The 23,262-nt window shown below is 42.4% G+C and overlaps 1 protein-coding gene across 1 annotated transcript in view; it reads left to right on the forward strand.

Annotated features, from left to right (window-relative positions):
* Positions 1-497: 497 nt before the first annotated feature.
* The window catches only part of LOC122552662 (sulfotransferase 6B1-like), a 29,872-nt gene continuing 7,107 nt past the window's right edge, over positions 498-23,262 (forward strand). The window contains exons 1-5 of the mRNA XM_043695483.1: positions 498-829; positions 4,189-4,316; positions 10,293-10,382; positions 12,247-12,373; positions 18,600-18,694. Of these exons, the coding sequence (XP_043551418.1) occupies positions 604-829; positions 4,189-4,316; positions 10,293-10,382; positions 12,247-12,373; positions 18,600-18,694 (666 nt within the window). The 5' untranslated portion in view covers positions 498-603. The remainder of the gene's footprint in view (positions 830-4,188; positions 4,317-10,292; positions 10,383-12,246; positions 12,374-18,599; positions 18,695-23,262) is intronic.

Raw genomic sequence — 23,262 nt, forward strand, 5'->3', positions numbered from 1 at the left:
AACGACACCAGATTTTAGTACAACAGGTTCATATGAAATCACAAGCTTTTGGAGAGCACAAGGGAATCTAATCTAATGATCACAGTCCCTTTAATCAGGTGCGGTGAGACAGCAGGGCAGACAGACAGAGTTTATAGGCAGAAAGATTAAAAAAAATCATAAGAGTACAACTGGCGTGTCAGATAATGCGTCCCTGCAGGTGACCAAGTATGTTCATAAAGTAAGTGTCAATGCTGTGCGGTCAGGCAGAGCGATAGGAATATACAATAGGTGACATCTCAGAGAAAGAACCTGAGGTCGTCTGACTTCTGACTTTGTGTGCCCCAGCCCAGCACGGACAGGTCCACAGATAATGCTGAGCAGTTCCAGAACTTCTCAGGTTTTGTGGGTTTTATTGCTCGCTGCACTTGATGTTTATCAGTCCCAATCTCTGCGAAACCACAAAGAGTGCAGGAGCAAACCAGTGCCGAAGGAAGGAAGTAATTTGCTGTCATTGTTAATCGCCCCTTGGCACGCCATGTAGCGTGCGAGCGTCCAGGCGTCGGAGTCACCGTTCGCCAATAAAACGGGAGGCTGTGCGCTCTGCCGGTCTGTCCCAGGGCGATGGAGGTGAAAGGCGATGGGAGTGCAGAGGCTGACAAAGCCGATTTCCAGGCGAGGGTGCAGGGGATGTTGGAGAAAGCGAAGCAGCTAAAACCCGAGGAGCTGGTGTTCCGCTACAAGGGCGTTCTCTACCCCTCGGTGCTGAGCTCAGTCCAAACACTGCAGGCTCTGGGCAACTTCCAGGCTCGTCCCGAAGACCTGGTGATCTCTTCCTACCCCAAATGCGGTGAGACCGTCTGATACTTATCGACTTTTGTTTAAAGTTTGAACAATAGTTCACAGTAAAGAAATGCATTTGAATGAGAAAAAGTTTGTCTCTGCACCGAAGTTCAAAGCTGTTTTCAATCCCAGTCCCTTCTGTACAGATCCTGCCACTTTCACTCATTTGGTGGGATTTCTGCGGGATTGTTAAATCTTCATTATTACTGAGATCTCACAGCTTTTGTTGCTTCTCTTTTGATGGCATGGACTGCTGTAATTACAGCACTTTAGCTGTATCATTATTAACATGATTTGCTGTTCTTTCCATTGAAAATTCAGACGGACAGGCTCAGTTAATTCTCCCGAGAACTCGAAATATCTTTAGAAACCACATTACTCTTCACTTTCTCGGACAGTCAAACTTTCTCGTGCCCCCGTCCATCTCTGCCCTCCCTTTAATCCAACAAAATAAAAGCGCTATATTCATAGACCTCAGTGTCACTGGGCAATGATACGATCTGCCTTATTGACATACAGGAGCCAGCGAGTTCACACTTGCTGCTATCTTTTATTCTTCCATGGGATGTAGGTATCGTTGGTCAAGCTCCTGGAGAGGATGGTGCTGAGCCCCTGCTGTCCATGTGATGTAGGGCCAGCCACAGTGTTGTTAGGAAGAGAATTTGGACCCAGCGACAGTGCAGGAAACGCTGGCAGTCAGGATGGGGGCTGGCTGGGAGGGCAACTTGCAGGGGCTGGCGTTCCCATGCTGCTGCTGCTGCCCTTGTCCCTCTGGATGGTAGAGGTGGCCGGTTTGGAAAGTGTTACCAAGAGCGTGGATGAATCTTGTGGCCTTTTGGCAGCACAGCCCAGAGAGAGACTGTCTGATTGGAGTGGCCCGTTCACACTGTGAGACCATTTGTCAACATTATCCCAACAATCCAGGCTGTACAAAGTGAAGCTCATTATGTTTGGTAAGGACGACCTCCAGAGGGTATGGAGGTGGGCTCTCAGTCTTAGCTTGTGCTCAGAGAGTTGGGCAATAGCTAACTGAGGAAAGCTTGAACTGAAATAATTCTATACCCCCCACCCCTCCATGCAACAGCATTTCTCAACAACGTTTCTCTCCGCAACAAAAAGAAATACTGATTTGCAGTAAATTGGTGATAATAAAGTGGCAATCCTTCCACCCATCCGTCATGTGCCTGAGAGAGTCAAGTGCTTGCAGCTTCAGTGGAGGCTGAGCACCGGCAGATGAGTGACAATGCAACATCAGCCCAAGTTCCCCAGCTGCCTGCATGCCTGGTTATTTGAGGTGAGGGAAGGAGTCAGGCATTTAGATATTTGCAAATTGTCAAACTCTCACTCCTGTACATGATATCCGAGCTTGACATTTCTGACCCTCTGTATTCATGGTGTGCCAGTTATCTCCATGGCAATGCCCCCCATTGGAGTGAGGGCTTGGATGTTGGGTGGGCTTTCACTGGTTCTGTCCACATTTCTTTTGTTATTCCATAATTTTTGTGCAGGAAGTGTAGACGTCAGTTATTTTATTTCTTCACAGGATGTGGTGTTGCTGGCTGAGCCAACATTGATTGGCCATCCCAAATTGCTTTGGTGAAGTTAGTGCCTGACCTGTGATTGGGTTGTGATACATATTCATGTTGAGTATGAAAGCAGCAAGTTGGGAGCATGAAGGGCTGGTGGTTGTGTGGAAGCAAGTATCTCCAATGTAAAATGTGAACATTCTCAGAACAGTGGAATGTAATACAATTTGTAACTGGAACTAGAGAGTGTTTGTGTCAGTGTTGAAATGAAAAACAGATGTTGAGTGTGTTGGGAAACGCAGAGCAGCAGTGGTATAGGGTTAGGTTGTGATTTGGAGAAAGGGCATGTGTGGTTGGGCTTGGGGGAGGAGTGGATTAACAATGTATTGAAGAAAGTGTAATGCCTCATTGAGAGTAAAATGCATGAAGATTAAAATTGATACTTTTACCATTCTGGTCATATAACTATTTGCTTTCTAGATTGAAGCAGTATCCTTGGTGCCGTGCTACAGCTGTGTAACTTATGGAATAATTAGCTGTGTATTTGGGCATCCATCCACTATGACATGTAGAAGAGGACTCCCCCATCTGGCCCTTTACCTGTTCCATACCTAGAATCAGAAAATCTGTTATGCTTAAAAAAAACAGGAGCCGTCATATCTGTGAAACTAAGAGCAGAATGTTGACAGAAAGACTGTTTGCCCAAAATTTAATGTAAAAATCTTTGGAAAACGTTCAACAGTTGATTCTTATTGATTTGACTTTTGCTGGCTTAACTAGAAATCTGTAATATAAACATGGCAGTTCAATCAGAATGTTCAGGATCCTCCATTCTGTCATTTCCGATCGGTTGTGGGCATGTTCTTGCACCATTACTGCATTGTTCACCAGGGTTTACAGAGGACAGAGTGCAAGGAGAGGATGGAGAGACTGGGACCTTTTCCCCTGGAGTGTAGGAGGATGAGGGGTGACTGTATAGAGGTTTATAAAATCATGAGTGGCATGGATAGGATAAATAGCCAAGGTTTCCTTCCCCAGGGTAGGGGAGTCCAAACCTACAGGGCAAAGGTTTAAGGTGAGAGGGGAAAAGCTTAAAAGGGACCTGAGGGACAACTTTTCCTTGCAAAGGGGGGTTTGCGTGTATGAAATGAGCTGCTGGAGGAAGTGGTGGAGGCAGGTACAATTACAACATTTTGGTCAGATACATGGATAGGAAATCTTGAGGGGGATATGGGCTAAATGCAGGCAAATGGGACTAGTTCATTTTCAGCAACCTGGTCAGCATGGACGTGCTGGGCTGAAGGGTCTGTGTCCATGCTGTATGACCCTGAATACTGAATAGAGAGCTGGCAAGAATACATCTGTCTCATGCCTCACCCACTTCAATTCCCTCATCACACACACAAGCTTTAGTTGCAGCACCCATCAGGGAAGGTACTCCTGAAGATAACACTGTGGGATTGGTCAGGTGCCTGGAGTGGCTGCCTAAGGGAGACTATGGGGACTGCAGATGCTGGAGATCAGAGTCAAAAAGTGTGGTGCTGGAAAAGCACAGCCAGTCTGGCAGCATCCGAGGAGCAGGAGAGTCGATGCTTCGCGCATAAGCTTATGCTCGAAAGGTCAACTAACCTACTCCTTGGATGCTGCCTGACTGGCTGTGCTTTTCCAGCACCACACTCTTTGACACTGCCTAACAGAGGTGTTAGACATATGATTGTATTCTCTGATCAGTAATTCTGGAATTATATGTACATACAGGGTAGGTTCTGTTACTGCAGCAAGTATCTCCTTACATTGATAAAGTTGTAGTAACTCTTTTTATTTTAACCATGTTTTACAGGATTTAATTGGGTGAATCTGTTACTTAGGGATATTGCCTTTGTCAATCAAAATGAATCTGAAGATGGGAAACCTGGAGTTCGGAGTCAACTCAAGTTATTGGAATTTGAAAACGCTGGGAAATATGAGGTATATGGATGAGAAATTGTGTTTTAGTCTTTTAAAAAAAGTAAAGGCTTGCATTTATAGGATGCTTTACATGACCCCTAAAAATCTGTAATGTAGAAAAAAACATGGTGGCCAAGTTGCGCACAGCGAATTCCCTCAGACATTAATGTTAATTAGCAGTTCGCTGTTGAAATCATATCACCAGCACATGGGTATGGTAGCAGATCATTAGTAAATGTGATATTGATTGGTGGATAAATATTAGTCAGGACACTGGGTATATCAGTTTTCTGAAACAGTGCCAAGGGAGCCTTTACAAGCAGAGGGAGGGTAGCTGCTAACACTTTGCTCATCTGGAATCTCAGGGATGTAACCATTACCTAGCAACCTTTTTTGACATTGCATCCACAACATTATGGATTAGGATTAATATCAGTTTAGCAATGAGTCTTGTTCACGGGATGTGGCACTCAGCAGCAAGCCCAGCATTTATTGCACATCCCTAAAGTTACCATTGAGACGCTGTTAGTGAGTCACCTTCCTAACAGTGAAGAGACTTGGTAGGCCACTTCAGAGTTAACAGCACTGCTGAGGATCTAGAATCACTGGATAAGGGATGGCAAATTCCTTTTCTTAAAGGACATTGGTGAGCCAGGTGGACAATATGATAATATGATAGCTATTATCCAATACTAGATTTTCAAATTCTAGATTTATCGGATTAAATGCTTCCAACTATCAAGGTGGATTGGAACCTGATCACTAGTCCAGGGAAATGGATTCTGAGGCCAGTGACATAACCACTATGCTACCATACCCAGGTGCTGGTGATATGATTTCAACAGCGAACTGTTAATTAACATAAATTGCAATGGCCAGCATCTAAATAATGGCATAAAATAAAACAAAGCACTGCGAATGCTGGAAATCTGAACCAAAATCAGAAATTGCTGGCAAAACTCAGCAGGTCTGGCAGTATTTGTGGGGAAAAGTTAATCCAAACTAATAGCAGCAAGGAAAAAATGGTATTTATGCTGAAGATGTGGTGAGATGAGCAGGTAGGTGGAGGTAGAGTCCAGAGAGAGAGAGATATGAAAGAGGTAGGGCTGATAGTAAGCCAGGACAGAAGAGAAGCTGAATAAGCGATAATGAGAGCTGAGAGTAAGAGACTAGGCTGTGTTGAATGTAACTCTTTGAATGTGATAATTGGCCTGAGAGTGGGTTGAGAATGGGTTGGCTGTGCTAACTGTAGCACGTGCCATAGCAGGAGTGGGTGTGGGTAAAAAACAGGGAATGGTGGGATCCGGCTCTAACATTATTGAACTTGATGCTGAGTTCTGGAGGCTGCAGGGTCCCCAAGTGGGAAATGAGATGTTGTTCTTTGACCTTGTGAGGCTCATTGAACACTGCAGCAGGCATGTGTCAGAAATGTTGCCATAGGAACAGGGTGGGGTGTTGAAGTGGTGGGTAACTGGAAGCTCAGAATCATTTTTACAGACAGATCGTAGGTGTTCTGCAAAGCAGTCTCCCAGTCTGCATTTCATCTCTCCAATGTAGTGGGCCACACTGTGAGCAGTAGATTAGAGAGAGTGAAGACCCTGATGCTTCTAGGACTCAACATTGAGTTCAATAATCTAAAGCCTGATTCCACCCTCCCATGGTTTTTACCCACCTTCAGACCTGGTCCTGTCATGGCATGGCTTGCTTTATGCAAAACTTACCCATTCTGTCCTACTCTCAGCTCTCAATATCATTTATTCAGGTTCTCTTCTGTCCTTGCCTAATATCAATAATCCCCTTGTTTACCTAGTCCTTTCAGATCTCTCTCTCTCTCTTTTGACTCCATCTCCAGCTATCTGCTAACGGCCTGCTGCCCACCCCCACCCCCAACCTTGCCTTCGGCATAAATATTACCTTTTCCTCGCTGCTATCAGTTCTGATGAAGAGTCACTGGATTTGAAACGTTAACTCTGCTTTCTTCCCAAAAAATGCTGCCAGACCTGATGAGTTTTTTTTAGATTACTTACAGTGTGGAAACAGGCCCTTCGGCCCAACAAGTCCACACCGACCCGCCGAAGCGTAACCCACCCATTCCCCTACATTTACCCCTTTACCTGACACTACGGGCAATTTAGCATGGCCAATTCACCTGACCTGCACACCTTTGGACTGTGGGAGGAAACCGGAGCACCCGGAGGAAATCCACGCAGACACAGGGAGAATGTGCAAACTCCACACAGTCAGTCGCCTGAGGCGGGAATTGAACCCGGGTCTCTGGCGCTGTGAGGCAGCAGTGCTAACCACTGTGCCACCATGCTGCCGTGCCAGCAGTTTCTGTTTTTGTATTGAAACAATGGCCAAGCTCAATGTCTGTGATAATATATTTTATTCCTTCAAGTGGACATCTAATGAGGGCAGGATTGCATTTAGCCGTGGTTTATACTTCCCACCTCCCCATTGTCATGACACCCATCTGAAGAATACTCAGTGGGGAGGTGCTGAACTCCCATGGAATGTAGTGCACTAGGGAGCTACTGAAGGAATATGTCCCATCCATTGTAACATGAGAATTGTTGGATGCATAAGGAACAAAGCTTGCCTGTTGGCGTCCTGATAGTTGCACGATACAATGGTAATGGAATTGTTGACTGATCAGCGTAATTTAATAAATCCATGTTTAAGCCTCATCAGACAACTGTTTCTTCCAAACATCCTTCCTGTAACACGTCATGTCTCAATGTACTCATGTACTCAATCCTAAGTATTATGAAAGCCACTCAATGTTCCCAATCTATTGACTATCTGGTCCAAGCATCTCATCAGATTAACACAAGCTCTTGTGAATCTGAATGAATGTATTTTCTGTTATTAAGTTAGGGAGGTGACATCTATTCTGCTCCTTTTGTGCATCCCGCTCATTGCCAATGAATGAGCTCAGGTTCTATACTGTCTCATCTGAATTCACAATGCTTGCTCTCTTCATGATGTACTCCATTTCCTCATTAGAATGGACATAGTGCTAATGTCACTGGATCAATCATCCAGAGACCCAGCTTAATGCTTGGGTAACATGGGTTCAAATCGCACCATAGCAGCTGCTGGCATTTAACCTCAAACAAATAAAAAGCTGCAGTTGGAAGCTAATCTCAGTAATGGTAACCATGAAATTATAATTGATTGTTGTGAAAACCCATCTGGTTCATCAATGCCCTTTGGGGAAGGAAATCTGCTGTCCTGACCTAGTCTGGACTATGTGGGATCTCGACCCACAGCATTGTAGTGACTGTGAAACGCTCCGAGACGCCATTCAGTTCAAGGGTAATTAGGGATTGGGATTAATGCTGTCCTTCCCAGTGAATCTTGCATCCCATGACAAAGCTTTAATTTCCAGGCATTGGCACAGAAACAGTAATTTGTAAAAGTAGGAAGAAGTGTTGATGTTGTCTTTATAACATTCTTCCCTCAAATTGTAGGTGGTATTTCTCCTATATTTGATCTTGAATTTGTGCTTCATAGCATCCTGCTGGTTCTAAGTAATCAGCTTCTAAGGATCAGTGCTGTCACCAAATTGTATTTACTTAAATCGGATAACTTACTTGAGTACTTTCCTTGATTACAACTGTAACATACAACATTTAATACATTTAAAAATTATTTAATTTGCTGTAAAGTTCTTTGATTCATCTTAATAGTTGTGAAAGGCACTATATAAATAAAGGTCTTAATTTTATTACTTTTACACTGATGTCTTTCTGAGATGCTGCATTGAAATATGAACTGTGCAAAGGAGCAGCAATCAGACAAAAGTCACTTTGGATGGGTGTTAGAACCTATTAGGGTGCCATACAGATTGTTAAACACTTTAAGCAAGATATAATTTACAATTTCATTGCCTGTTATTTCTAACCAATCATCTTTTACCTGTAGATTTTAATTTCTCACAACTCTGTCTTGCAATGTAAGTTATTGATTGACAGCTTCTGTGTCCCAGTGTTCACGTGACAAAGCTCTTTGCACTCTTTTACTGTCTCATACTTTATGAATAAACAAATGGTTGCGTTTTGTGAGAAAACTTTCTTTTAAATAATAAATTCTCAGGTATTTAAGGAAATGTCAGTGATGTTCAGAAGTTTCTGCAGGAATGTTGATAATGTTACTCTTAGACCATATTGAGTTTCCATATTTTGCATGAAAAGTAAAGTGATAACCATTCAGCATATGAGAGCTATTCCTTCTCATCTTATGAACCAGTTACGCCCAGTTGGATTTGTATGTAATTTCCATTTCTATTCTAATATCTGCTGAGAAAATCTGAGTGAAAGATTTTTGTCTGCAATTTCTTTTAAGTTTCCTTCAGTTGCCCTTTGGTCCTGCTACCCTGGCATAATTTGAAGTAATCATTTAGACCTGTATTATTTGTATTCAACATAATATTTCATGTAATGTGATGAGGTTTCCTTTTTGATCTTCTCTTTGTGGACTGTAGGACTCAAGTTCATCTTTACTTTTCTCAAGCCCCTGCATGCTATTCCAAGGATCTCCTGTTTTCCTGTCATCCTCTCTAATTCCTGCTTTGTGGTGTGATGATTAGAATTCAACATGGCACTGCCGAGTAATGTTGTCAAGACTTTAGCACAGGGGAGATGCACAATTCATTTAAGTTTACTTTTTCAAACAGAGACAGAGGATTGGTAATTAATGCATGTAATGGACTTGAATGTAATGTAATAGGGGAGGCAATGTACCAGTAGTATTATCACTGGACTAATCCAGAAACCCAGGTAATATTCTGGGTTCCCTGGTTCAAACCCTGCCATAGCAGGTGGTGGAATTTGAATTTAACTTTTTAAAAATCTAGAAATCAGAGTTTAATTACCATGAATTCATTTTTGATTGTTGGAAAAACCCATCTGGTTTACTGACATCCTTTTTTGGGAAGGAAGTCTGGCCTATATGGGACTCCAGACCCACAAAAACATGGTCGACTCGTAACTGCCCTCTAGGCTATTAGGGATGGGTAATAAATGCTGGCTAGCCAATGATGCCCTTATCCTGAAGAAGGGCTTATGCCCGAAACGTCGATTCTCCTGTTCCTTGGATGCTGCCTGACCTGCTGCGCTTTTCCAGCAACACATTTTCAGCAATGATGCCCTTATCCCATGAATAAAGACAAATTTCCCAGAAAAGCAGCTAATATGGATATATTTGAGGGATAATTGAATAGATATTTGGAGTAGTCAGTGATGAAGTGATGCATTAGGTGTGGGGCCTGCTAATTGGGCTGCACTATCGTTTTTCAGTATTGCAGTTCCTTACCCAGAGTGCTTGCACCTTCTCGTGACGTACCTATATCTAAACTTGAGCATCAGTATTTCTTCCATAACCCATGTCTTTTCTATCCCAGTGGTTTGCATGTGTCTTTTTCAATGTGAAATACCTTTTTCACAATTGGTGTGCCTTTGAACTAACCAGTGTAGCCTAGCCCTTGTCCTTCCCTCTTTCTGATTCTTAGAACATATGGTTGTCATTTCAGTACCAACAGCCTGAATTAAAGGTTTTATTCTGATATTGGACCCTAAAAGTATAAAACAATGGGAGGTAGCAGAATCCACATTGGGAGCTATGAATACTGACTGGTATCCTGAAGCATACAAAGAGGGTTTGGTTGTATGCTTATGCTATTTCTGATTATATCTGAAGTATCATGAATTACTGGTGCCATCATTGCTGTTCACTTGGATCTTTCTTCATCTGCTCTCTAATAAATGTGATACAAAAACAGAAAAATACCTGAAAGACTTCCGAACAGGTCATGAAATAGGAATGGAATTAATGTTGACTTAATTTGAAGATATTTCAAGATAACCAGAAGGTATTTGACAAAATGTTAGCAGAAATAGTTTTGTAAGTACAGACTAATCTCTGCCTTCGTTGTGGTGCAGTTGTCCTTCCTGGTCTGTGATTTCTTACACATGTTTATTTTGTTATTCATTTAAGGGAATGCAAAATGATCCATCTCCTCGTATTTATGGCACGCATAGTCATTACAACAATCTACCACCATCTATACATGAGAAGAAAACAAAGGTAAAATGTCAATGCACAGTAATGTGAGACCAATCCAAGGTTTTAATCACCTTGACTACACCTTCAAAGGTCTTAATTGATTTGATCATGATCTTGGTTAGTCGGCTCATAAACTCAATAGTAAACAAATCATTCCTATTGGGCTTTTGTGGCACAGTGGTAGTGTCCCAACCCCTTGACCAGAAGACACCGGTTCAAGTCTCACCTGCTTCAGATATTTGTAATAACATCTCTGAGCAGATTTACAAGTAAAAAATAGGTGAAATAAACAAATTAAAATCTTCCCATTAACTCCGTAGTGGGTTGCAATCATACGCTTTCTGGGTGAGGCTGAACATAGATCTTGCAATGGAATGACTTGCTAATGATGTCTACAAAAGAACTCTTAGCAGTAACTGACATCCATCAGCATTTTCTTATTAAAACAAACCACATTCCAAAAGAGATATATTGCACACTTTTCATCAAACAGTGAAATTTTGATTTCTATCCATAAACCAGATAGAACTAGTTGAATGAGTTCCCATTTTATAATTTAAAAACTGCTTTGAGTAAAAGTGATTTAATAATTGGTCCATTTGGGAAATGTGTGTCAAGTAAAGTGGAAATTGGATGGGGATGGTTTTGATTCAATCAATCTTTTCCAAACCCCTGAGTTTTATGGTAATTTAATGTCTGGGTCTTTCTGTCTGGATTCCAATTGAGCTAGCCAATCAGGTAAGGTACTGGAGAGGTAAGGACCAGCAACGTACAGAGACTCAAGGAATCCAAGAAGGAAAGTGGATAAAAATGAAAGCTGCAGAGAAAAGCAGTAATAGTTGTTTTTTAACTTCAAACATATTTTGCGTGTAATAGTAGGTTTGATCAGTGCCTAGCGTAATAAGCCTTAGCTGGCAGAGTCCCAGTTGAAGTTTGATTTCTGTAATAAGATCACAAACTTGACTGTCATCCAGAAATTGTAGTGTATTGGTCAGGAATTTCCTTTATATAGACAAAGGCTGAGTCATATTGAATTGCTACTAAACTTGATGGGCCAGATTAATGGAATCACAACAAGCTTGTTGCATAGCCTCCTTCAGTCTAGAAATTGGGATGTGAAAAACATCTATTTAATTCTGGTCTCCTTTCATTCGAAAGGATGTTGTGGGACTTGAAAGGGTTCAGAAAAGATTTACAAGGATGTTGCCGGGGTTGGAGGATTTGAGCTATAGGGAGAGGCTGAATAGGCTGGGGCTGTTTTCCCTGGAGCGTCGGAAGCTGAGGGGTGACCTTATAGAGGTTTATAAAATCATGAGGGGCATGGATAGGATAAATAGACAAAGTCTTTTCCTTAGGGTGGGGGAATCCAGAACTAGAGGGCATAGGTTTAGGGTGAGAGGGGAAAGATATAAAAAGGACCTAAGGGACAACGTTTTCACAATGAGCTGCCACAGGAAGTGGTGGAGGCTGGTACAATTACAGAATTTATTAGCCATTTTGATGGGTATATGAATAGGAAGGGTTTAGAGGGATATGGGCCAGGTGCTGGCAAATGGGACTAGTTTCATTTAGGATATCTAGTCAGCATGGACGAGTTGGACTAAATGGCCTGTTTCCGTGCTATACATCTCTATGACTCTACAACCAGAAAGGTAGGGTTTCAGAGTAAACCATGAACAAGACAGAGTGTATTGTCTTCTAATAATGCTGACAGTATTTCTCATTAGTAAATCGAATGTTGATAGAAATCAGGTTTGCAAACTACACTGGAGGATTTCCCCTGGTTAAACTGAAAGCAGAATAGATGGTGGTAATATTCTGTTTGGCTCACACTCCATTTCTCTGCAGAAAGATTAAATGCTTTTGTCTTGTTATCTTTCCACAGATACTGGTTGTATTTCGCAATCCCAAAGACAATGCAGTGTCCTACTATCACTTCTGTCAGAATAATCCTTTACTGCCCACCTATTCATCTTGGGATGAGTTCTTCAGAAAGTACATGACTGGAGAAGGTAATGCATCTTGGCTACAATTACTCGTGGGTTTAGGCATTCCTAGATGCATACAGGGGAACCTCGATTATCTGAATGTGTTGGGTGGACACTATTTCATCCGAATAATCGATTATTTGGTTAATTGATTAAATGCCTTTCCTCTGGGGCTTAAAGAGTTTTTAAAGTCTGCTCCCCATTTAAGAGACTGCAGCAGCACACAGCGCGTGAGGCCCTGTCCTCAACCCTGTGCAACACGGCCCCCCGCCCCCAACCCCATACAACACGGCCCCCCACCCCCAACCCTGTGCAACCCCGCGCACACCCGCTCCCTCTTTGGGGCCGCTGGACTAGACACCAACAACAAGACTGCTGCCTTTGCGGGGTAAGTCTCCAAATTGCGCGCACACACACACAGACACACACACGCGCGCAGCCACAGCCACACCCAACCTTTTACTGCAACTTTTTGACAGATTCCACCTTTGCCCTGTGCAGGACAATGTTGGAGAGATTACCTGGGGAAGGGAGGTTTAGGGTATACTGTAGAACTCCAGGGAAAGTGAGGGGAGAGAGAGATGGCAGGCAGTCTGTCATTTGGAGACGGTGCCTGTTTAATCCCTGTAAACAAAAGACGTGATCACTGTTGGAAACACGTCTTTGATGCAATGTTTCCATTGGGACCTGGAGATCTTCAGATAATCCGATTTTCGGATAATTGATATTTGGATAATCGTCGTTCCTCTGTAGTTCTTTTTAGAATTTTACACAATATTAGCTATAAACTATCAATGTAATACCAGTTTAGCATTGCTGAAAAAGATGTCCTTTATTAAAAATTTTCAGTTGCACTCATCAGGACATTTTCCAAGAACACCAGTTTGAGGGGCGAACCAACATTTATATGACTTGAGAGGAGACCATTGATGGGTTGACAAGTGGACTCTGATTGGTGGAGGCATTGTCTATGAGTACAAAAGAAATGGCTTTGACAAAATGGCCTTTTTTTTCAGCAATAGTCAAGTTCTCTAATAGCAAACGAAAATCTGTACACTCCCAGGTTTTGGAAAAGCTGACATCACGCATACAAATATATGCAGCAAAGCAAAAGAGAAACATCTCCAGTCGAGGAAATTTCTCTGGAAAAACGTTGAAGGATTAAAAAAACAATACATTCCCATTGACATTGCTGTCCGCCTTTGTCTTTCAGTAAAACCAAAGATTTCTCTTCTGATTTCTTCTTTCCTAGTGCAAATGTCAGCGGGTAATGGGATGCTGTCTAGCAGGCCAGCATCAAATACATTGATGTGGTAATCCAGGAGCAATCTCAACCCGGAACCTTCTCTTTGAGTCCCCTTCAGCGGAACCTATCTGTGGCTGTAGCCTCTGCCCCACTGGCACTTGAACCATTCTTTATCCCCAGTCTGGCTGTGACTTGTACTCAGGCCCTCTGAGCCACCTCAGGAGATATTAGGGCATATGACCAAATATTTGGTCAATGAGGTAGACTTTAAAGGAGAAAAGAGTGTTAGAAATGTTGGGGTCTTCAAGGAGAGCATTCCAGAGCGTAGGACCAAATAACCAGCTTCTGACGGTGGGTCAATTTGAAACTGTTAAAATGAGGCACTGGCTTCTGTTCCAGGAAGGAGTCACCTTCATCATGAAGTGAGAAAAGTAAAAATGTTGATGGGGGCGAGGTGTTAAGAGCTGAAGTGTGATGCAATCTCCCCACCATCGTCTTTCTCTCGTTGACAAGAATCAGAGACATCACGTATGCGAGATGACCAAATGCTTAATTAAACACCCCTTGTCTAAGGGTCAAAGGCTGGGTTTAATGTAGCAGTGACATCCTGCTCACTGGGTTGGAGAACTGGCAGGAACCACTTGTTACCGTGGGGATGCCCGACCAAGTTAAGCACAGCTCAGGCACTTGGTGACCAAAGATGGGGCTTTCCTTGGGTTTAAGAACATGTCAGTGCCACTGGGAACAGAGGCTTCTGCAGGGAATGTGCCAAGGGCCAGCCTGATGGTCACCTCTATATCCCTGGACACTGGTGATTGTGGAGATTACAGAAAAGGGGTCACCCAAGGGGCAACAAAGGGCTGGGTCAGAGCTAAGAGAAGTAGGGGATAGTTCTCAGTGACCCAAGCCCAGTCCACATTTCCAACGCTGGGAATTCAGCACTGAGTGTCTGTGACGCATCAGCCACTCCCCAAACCATCTCCACCTCCACCCTTCCCAACTGCAATCCAAGGCCACAGTGACAGCCAAAATAATTTGAAGGGCATCCTGCAGGAGGGAGGGGAGAGCCATGTGGCTCCCATTTAATCCTGAGGCACCATTTAAATTCCAGCGGGCTCCAAAGCATCAAGTGGATTAGTTGCTTACGTCATCCTTTCCTGCTTCAAACATTCCCAGGATGTGTGTTTTCTCGGGAGATTGATGCAGGCCATAGTTCGTAATCACGTGAGCCTGGCCGCCATGTTTGCTGCTGTAATGGGCTGGATTAAATTCTACCCAGTGAGATTCAAACACCCACCACTTACTCTGGCTCATGTGGAATTTGGTGCACCTTAACTTTGGCCGGTCCCTGAACTAAGAAAGGGGAGTATGGCACTCTCCCTTCTTGCAGTCTCCTCACCAGCAAAGAAGTAGACTTCAGTTTAAAGAGTCAATGTTAATCTTCTCTATCACCGATCTGCACAGATTATGGTGATAAACGGGGTTGGGGTGGGTGGTTGTGGGAGAGGCCTGTTTGTGTTCTTCCCCCTGCCATACCCCATCACCACTTTGTATTGCCTGGCTCCGTGAACAGCAAGGCCTCCAACAGGAAAGCTGGTTGCTAATGGCCACATCATCATTTCTGTCAACTTCGGGTGTGAGTCCATGGCCAGGCACACAGCCAGGAATAGGAGCACAAATCTCCCAGGCCTCAGGCTCCACGTGGTGAAATAATTCGCAAACTGCTTAGCTCTTCCTTCACCCCAATCCTAGTGAACGTTGACCCAGAAACATTTCACTGACCCTACAAAAACAAAGGTGGAAAATCTTCATTTATTTGTAATCACATGCTCCGTTTTTGTCATGTCACAGGTTTTCATGTTGGTCCTAGATGGCAGCGCTATAACAATGCTCCCCAGAAAAAGTTTAAATCCCATCAATTTTCTTGATGATCTTGTCGTTCGCATTTGTTGTAACTTCAACTTGAACTTTGTCTCCTTTTTGAATTTTTTCAAATACTTTAATATGTAAAGTATCTCTGTCGTTTTTGATCTTGATGAATTTTAAGCTCTACATATTCAGTTCAATTAGCTCCTTACCAAACCTGGATGTCAGTCATGTGTGTGGGGAATTTTCAGATGTTGCCTTTACAGCATGGACAGATATTGGGCTAAACTTGTATGTTAGGTAATCCATCCCTTGCATCCATAAACAGTTAACCCTGAGATCTAGCCATTGCTAACCAACAGCTTCAAAAACCTGACTGAGTGTATTTTTAAAACAGAATCTGGAACTCAGAACTATCCTAATCATAGATATTTCTGTGCAACCCATTCAGACACATCAACACAGCACGGTGGCAAAGAGGTTAGCACTGCTGCATCACAGTGCCAGGGACTTCGGTTCAATTCCCGCCTCAGGCGATTGACTGTGTAGAGTTTGCACATTCTTCCTGTGTCTGCGTGGGTTTCCTCCCACAGTCCAAAGATGTGCAGGTCAGGTGAATTGGCCATGCTAAATTGCCCGTAGTGTTAGGTAAAGGGGTATTGGTGTGGACTTGTTGTGCTGAAGAGCCTGTTTCCACACTGTAAGTAATCTAATCTAGAGCAGGTGGGACTTGAACCTTTACCTGTTAGCCAGATGTCACACCCCACCATGGCCCCACACCCTGATCGAAAATTTAGTGACATTGGAAAACGGAGGTATCTGAGCTTCAGAATTGGGGCAGGGTTGTGACCTTTGTTTGCAGGGCATGACGATATGAGTCCAGACCAGGCTGAAGACCAATGCAAGTTTTTAAAATACAAGCTGTGTTTGCTTTTTGTTACAAGGAGTCTGGAACATTCCGAATGCAGGATATTTCACGGGGTGAATACTTTCTGGTATTATGGGATTGACCGTGAAAGTGCTCTTTCCATTTATTTCCACACGATGTGGCATAACTTTGAATAAATTTGAATGGGATTGATGAACAGCCCGAGGCTGATCATCCTGATGCTCTGTAACGTTGTGACACAGCACATCCCCTCTCTTTCGATTGCTCATCAAGTCTAGTGTCGAGCCCTGGTTTTAATGCAGCATAGAAAGAGAGCCTGACCCTTGTTCTCTGGTGGAGTGTTGGAGATTGAACCAACAGTTCCAGGCCACTGAGAACAGTGCACCAAACCGTCAGACTCCAGCATAATGCATCCCAATGGATTTAAACCCTACTTTCATCCCTCCGATTTTGTGAGATTCTAGAGTGAAACCTCCAGGGCTTTTGGGAGGTGTGTGATGTCCTGGAGTTGTTGACTGGGGTGCTGGAGGACAGGAAGGTCCATTTGTTGGGCAAGGGCGGGGGGGGGGGAACGTTTTGTGGCTCCTTTAATTCTTGACCAGGATTAGGGACGTCAACAGTTGAGCTTAAAGGGAGTTGATGAAAAGGCTAATTTTTATCAACTATCGAGTGTAAAAAGTCAAGCCTACACGTACTATCAAAAAAAAAGGTTAGGATTTAAAGGGCTATCAGAAATGGGTCGAAACTCCATGGTGCCCATTGCTAAACACTAAGCTTATGATGCCAAGATCTCGTCTTGTGACCTCGATGTGGGTCATGACTCCACAGCTTGGGAATCCTCACTCTAGACTCCCTACAATACCAGCCCCTCCCCCAACTCTCCGCATGAAGTGTTCGGGAATATTAGGCCAGTATCAGCTGGCATAAAAATAATTCCAGCAAGCCTCTGACTGATAAATAACTCAAAGGCCAGATGATAAAATGGGTCAGGCCAAATGAGGATTCCAATTTCTAGTTGTACTGCCTGTTTTAGATTGCATCCAGCTCAGTACAAATCACGTTCTGGCAGAAACCAGAAATATCTGGATCCCCTTCCTTCCCTCGCCTGAGTGGAGAATTACATGAGCAATTCTTCTAACTGCTTTTGGCCAATCACAATAAAATCCAGTCAGAAATTCCAGAGAAACCTCCTCTCCCAGAGAGAGTGGTTTGGTGTGGAGCTTGTATTCCAAAAGAACAATTGTGCAAATAGCATTGATGCATCGAACAGTGAGCTAAACATGTCATACAGCCATAGAAGTTTACAGCACAGGAAAAGGCCCTTCGGTCCATTGGGCCTGTGCTGGACAAAAACAAACTCCCAATGATTCTAATCCCAGCCTTGTTCGCCTTGGCATCACAAATGAACTTCCAAATACTTCCTAAATGTTATAGGATTTCTGCCCAAACCATCCTCACAGTCCACTACAGTCAGAAATGGAAGAACGGAAATGCATTGAGGTGGGAGGAGGCTTGTGTACAGCATGGATGGATTGGGCCAAGTGGCTTCTTTTCTATGTTGTAGATAAATACCTAATTTTTCAGCAGTCTCACTAGTTTTCCAAAGAAATGGTAATTAAATTCCTGGCCACATTTCTAATATAAACTAGATGTGTAAATACTATTGGTGATGGAGTGTTAGTACAGAATCAAACACTTACTCAGGTAAGTTTCCATTTTAATTTGTATTGGAAAATATAAAGCAAGGACTGAATGATGAGTTAAATCTGAATTTTGTCTGTATGCACCAGTCTGATATTTCTCTCCCTCCAGCCTGACTGCACCTACAGGCTGCCTGTCATTTTAATTCTCTCGATGTAATGCTCTGCTCACTTTCTTAAGTAATTAATTTGAAACAAAATTACACCTGATAATTTAACAGCTGTTTTGTAATAAATCAAATTCACAGGTTTAGGTCTTAGGGATACCATCTGATTAGATTCTCCACTCTCGTAAGACACCAGTAGATCCATTCATAATGAGTGAATCACATTAACAGGGATGTTGTCTTCAACAGTGGTCGATGCTGTATCTCTTGTGTTGCAAGGTTACCCCTCTGTTTGAAGAGAATGAGGAACTCAATTACAGAAATGACTCTTGGAGGGGCACTGACTCTGAGAAAAATACCCAATGTGTCACCAAATTGTATATGTTACTGAACCTTTGATTGGCATTTTTCTCTCTGATGCTACTTTTTATTTTTAAAACAGTTTGTTGGGGCTCCTACTTTGACCATGCTCTTGTGTGGGAGAAACATTTTGATGATGAGAATGTGAAGATTATTACGTATGAAGAGCTGAAAGAGGTCAGTATAATTTTCTTTTGATGCAAACCCAAGACAGAGGAATCTCGATTGTCCAGCATTCGATTATCCGAATATTGGATTATCCAGCATAAACGATGTTATCAGGCATTTGATTATCCAGAATTCAATTAACCAAACAAAATACTCCCTGCCTATGTCCTTCGGATAATCCAGGTTCCTCTGTACTGTGTAGATTGTAATACAGGACTCCCTTTATTGGGAGCTAATTTCTGCCAAAACTGAATATTAGATGCATTAAACTATTGGGAACAGTTAACAGAATGATCAAGCTTTATTTCCCTCTTATGAGGAACAATCCCCCTTGCTTGTTGTGTATCTGGTAAAAATTCTCTCTGTAATATTTTACAGCAGCTAATTTGCACCAATGCAGTTTACATGACCACAGGGAGTCTCTACTCCTTTGCCACAAAACTGGCATAAAATTATCTCTCGATCATTTGTATCAGAAACTTAATTTATGTAGAAAGTATAAGGAAGTTTGTTTTTGGCAGAAAAGAGTTTCGCCAATTGAGTAGAAGTTTGTAAAATTAAAAACAATTGATAAATTGATTGAATAATTTGTGTTGATTCTGAGATGTGGCTGAAGATGAAAAGTTAGAAAGAGAATATTAAGAAGGCATGTCAGGTGGAACCCAAGCAATAATAAGATAAAGAAGTACATGACCAGGGCAGGCTGTTGAAGTAAACAATATGAATGAGTATCATACATAAATTAATATGTTGTAGTTCAGAAAAGGAAGGTAACTGGTGTTGATGTAAGAAAAAGAAGACTGCATAATTTGTAACAGGGTGTGCAATTTTGTAGTTAAAGGGGACTCCTGATGCATTTGTCATATCCATGTTCCTCCCTTTACTAGAAATTGACCAGAACATAACTGGAATTGGGTGACAACACACTGAGTTAGAGGTCAGGAGCACCTGATAGGATAATGCAATACTGAGGGAGTGCTGTACTGTTGCTGTCCCTGTTATCCAGGCCATTACTTATCCCTCAATCAACACCCAACGCCACAAATCAAACTATTGTACGATTGCTATTCATGGGAGATTGCTGCGCACTCATTGGTTGCTAAATTTCCCACTTTACAATAATGCCTGCACTTCACAAGGTATTTCATTGCAACACATAGTGCTCGGCAGGCAATGAGCACGTGAGACAAACTGCAGAAGTGCAAACTCCTCATTGTCTGTCTTTCTCAATCTGCACTTGTATAGGTCTGTCTTTCACCATAAGTCATTGCTCAACACAGCTGAGTGCCAGGAACTGATGTAAATGAGTTGTCCTCAGCTGTGCATGTACATCAGATGATTGCAAACATTTCCAGTATCAATGATTTCATCTTTCGTCAACACTCTTTCCACCCAGCCACCAATCCAAATGCTCCTGGGTTCTTGTAACCAACACCAAATCAAATAATCCTTCAGGTTTAAGGGAATGTCTAATGGTGCACTGGGTAATGTCTCAGATACCTGGCCCAAGTTCTACTCCAGGAGTTAATGGCCATTGAAGGTGCCCTCACAATGTGGCCAAATGTGTTTGAGCATCAACCTGTAAGTCTCTCCAAAAGGCCTATGGCAGGCAGTAACAATGGGAGAAAATCAGTCTCAATCTGCTGATCTTGATGTGAAGTGATGCCCTTTCAAGCAATAGGCCCTGGCTTCCGGCTGGAGATCTGTTTCAGGAGAAAAACAATGAAGATCAGATGTGTGCATGGCTTCACCTCCCTCACATGTGAACAGTCTTCTAGGTCTTCAGGAACAGAAAACCCCTACTCTCGACCTTCCCTCAGTAGATGGATTGGCTCAAGTCCACCACAATGAATTTTAAAAAAAAACTATGAAAGGATTGTGCTGAATGGCTTTTTCTCTTTGTGTGTTTCCCAATAAATGCCCTCTTTATAGTATTATTTGACTATTAACACAAATACTGTTAGTTTTTTTTAATAGTGTTTAATACACTGCAAGTGCAGTTTCTTTTTTCTACTTGGGTTACATGCCCCAGACTTCAAGTTTTGCTTCCAGCGAAAGAGCTCCCATTAATCAGCCAGAACTCAGACAGACTGAATCAGCACTATGCAGATAATTGTGCACTCAAATGAGTATTTACTGAATATTTCATCCTGAATTGTGGAGCAATTTCCTTGACTTTTGAGTGGTGCAGTGGAAAGCTCCTCTGTAATCACCTTGGCTCCTGCTCTTCTGTCCATTTGTTTTGTTTTTAAATACAAGAACCTCGCCAAGGTTAAATAATATTAGCCCATCAATAGGTGGAGATTGTAGTTATCTGTGTGATAGTGGGCCCAGATCAATTTGCCAGCTACCCGTTAGGAAAAGAGTTCATAAATGGTAACTCACATTCCGCTCATTAATTCCCTTTAAAAACACAAGTATGATGCTAAACAGGTGCTAATGATAAAAAATAAATTACTAATCTAATGAAAGAATGGCCTGTATATTGTACCAAGTTTCTCAAATTACTTTACATGAGGCAATTAAAGATGGACTGAGCCACTATTGCCCCATGTCCCGAGAGGATACATTTTTAAAGTTATTCTGATGTGCAGTTACCATTCAGTCAATTTGTATTATTTGTTGATGTTGCTAGCTCTATGTTATTGTTCTACAGAGATCTTTGATACTTTTCAAATTGCAAAATTGACTCTGTGGTATTACCCCGATTTCCATGACTGGCAATTCATACCATCAGCCAGTATATGGTTCAGAGTAAGGATTGTCTGAGATAATCCTTTGCCATCAGTCCTCCTTTGTCTATACTTTGTCTCTGGTCTTTCTAATGGTCAGTGCTAGAGGATGCACAGCTATAGAGTCTATACAGAAGAGGCATTGTTCTCTGTTAACAAGCTAGTTTATTGCTTGTAAATATCATTACATACTGTTCAGGTATAAATACTCGGGCACTGCTCCCTACAAATGCTTGTGTAGGACTCACTATCTTCACTCAGACCGTGATGCTCAGTTTCTCATTTGATTCCTTTTGAACCATTACCTTATATATCAGGTTGGTCAGTGCCCACCCGAGTGTTCATTTCGGGCCTCAGTTTAACATTTCATCCAAGAGATCACACCTCTGACCATGAAGCACTCCAGCAAAGTCGCGTTACATTATGATTCGTGGTCCTGGATATTAGCAGATGTGGTTTAAAAAGGAGATTCCGGGAATTTGTTTCTAAGAGTCTTTAGTCTTTTGAACTCTTGTCTTTAGAGAGTGATGGAGGCCAAGTCATTTAATATTTCTAAGGAAGAGATAAATTGATTCTCTTATTAATTAAGAAGCTACAGTTATCAAGGGGAGGCAGGAAAGTGAAATTGAGGCCACTATAAGATCAGCAGAACAGGCTAGAAGTGCCAAATGGCCTGTGCCTGCTCCTAATTCATATAGAGGTATAAAGTCATAGAGACGTACAGCACGATAACAGACCCTTCGGTCTGACTTGTCCAAGCTGACCAGATATCCTAATCTAATATAGTCCCTTTTGCCAGCACTTGGCCCAAATCCCTCTAAACTCTTCCTAGTCATGCCCCCATTCAGATGCCTTTTAAATACTGTAATTGTACTAGCCTCCACCACTTCCTCTGGCAGTTCATTCCATACACACAGCATCCTCTGTGTGAAAAAGAGTGGTGTATTTTTAGTTTTCCATTCCCTTTGTGGGAGCAGGCCTGTGTTTATTGCCTCCTCTGATGGTGATGGAGATATTCATATGCAGGTAAGGAGTGGGGTTAATCATCCACTTGGTAGCAAAGGGAATTTAGCATTGAAGAGCTGCTGCTGTAATCTCTGGCCCTGTGTAGATCCAGCTCAGTGTGGCCAGGGCAGAATTTGGACACTCTCCATTAAACACAGTTAAAATATTGTGTCATGTTGTGGAGAAGTTGGGAAATAGTTTTATTCTGACATCAGAGAGACGACACTATGATTCCCAACAAACCTGTGTCACAGTGTGGCAATCACACAATTGCACAGTGCTGTGGGTGATGAATCACTTCCAGTGTCCAGTACATAAGTTGGGTTTTTCTTATATGTGAAACCAATGGAAGAATTTCCTGCAAAAGCACATTTAGTAACAAGTGAAATCGAGCAGGAATGCATGCAGATTCATTTCCTAGTTTGTGCTGTGTGGGCTCATCACAGGCTGGAAGACTTTAATGCCACTTTCACTCCTGTATTACACAATTGAGAAAGAAACTAGACATAATTTGGATGCTTTATTGGTAAAGATTGACTCTATTGATGGTGATGGCCCAGTTCTGAAGACATAGCCCTGGCAAGGGGACAGATAAGAGGGAAAAAATATATTTGACCGTGTCCTCACTGATCTGCCTCTGTAAATCCATATGTCTATAACAGTGGGAGTGACCACCACACAATCCTTATGGAAACAAAGCCCTGCCTTCACTTTTAAGATAAACTCCAGCTTGTTGTATGGACCAATAAAACTTGCTGAATGGGATAGATTGTGAACAGATCTAGCCGCAAAATATCAGACATTCATGAGGTGCTGTGAGTGTTCAGGAGCAGCAGTATT

This window comes from Chiloscyllium plagiosum, chromosome 9 (genome assembly GCF_004010195.1).
Source record: "Chiloscyllium plagiosum isolate BGI_BamShark_2017 chromosome 9, ASM401019v2, whole genome shotgun sequence".
NCBI classification, from domain to species: Eukaryota; Metazoa; Chordata; class Chondrichthyes; order Orectolobiformes; family Hemiscylliidae; genus Chiloscyllium; species Chiloscyllium plagiosum.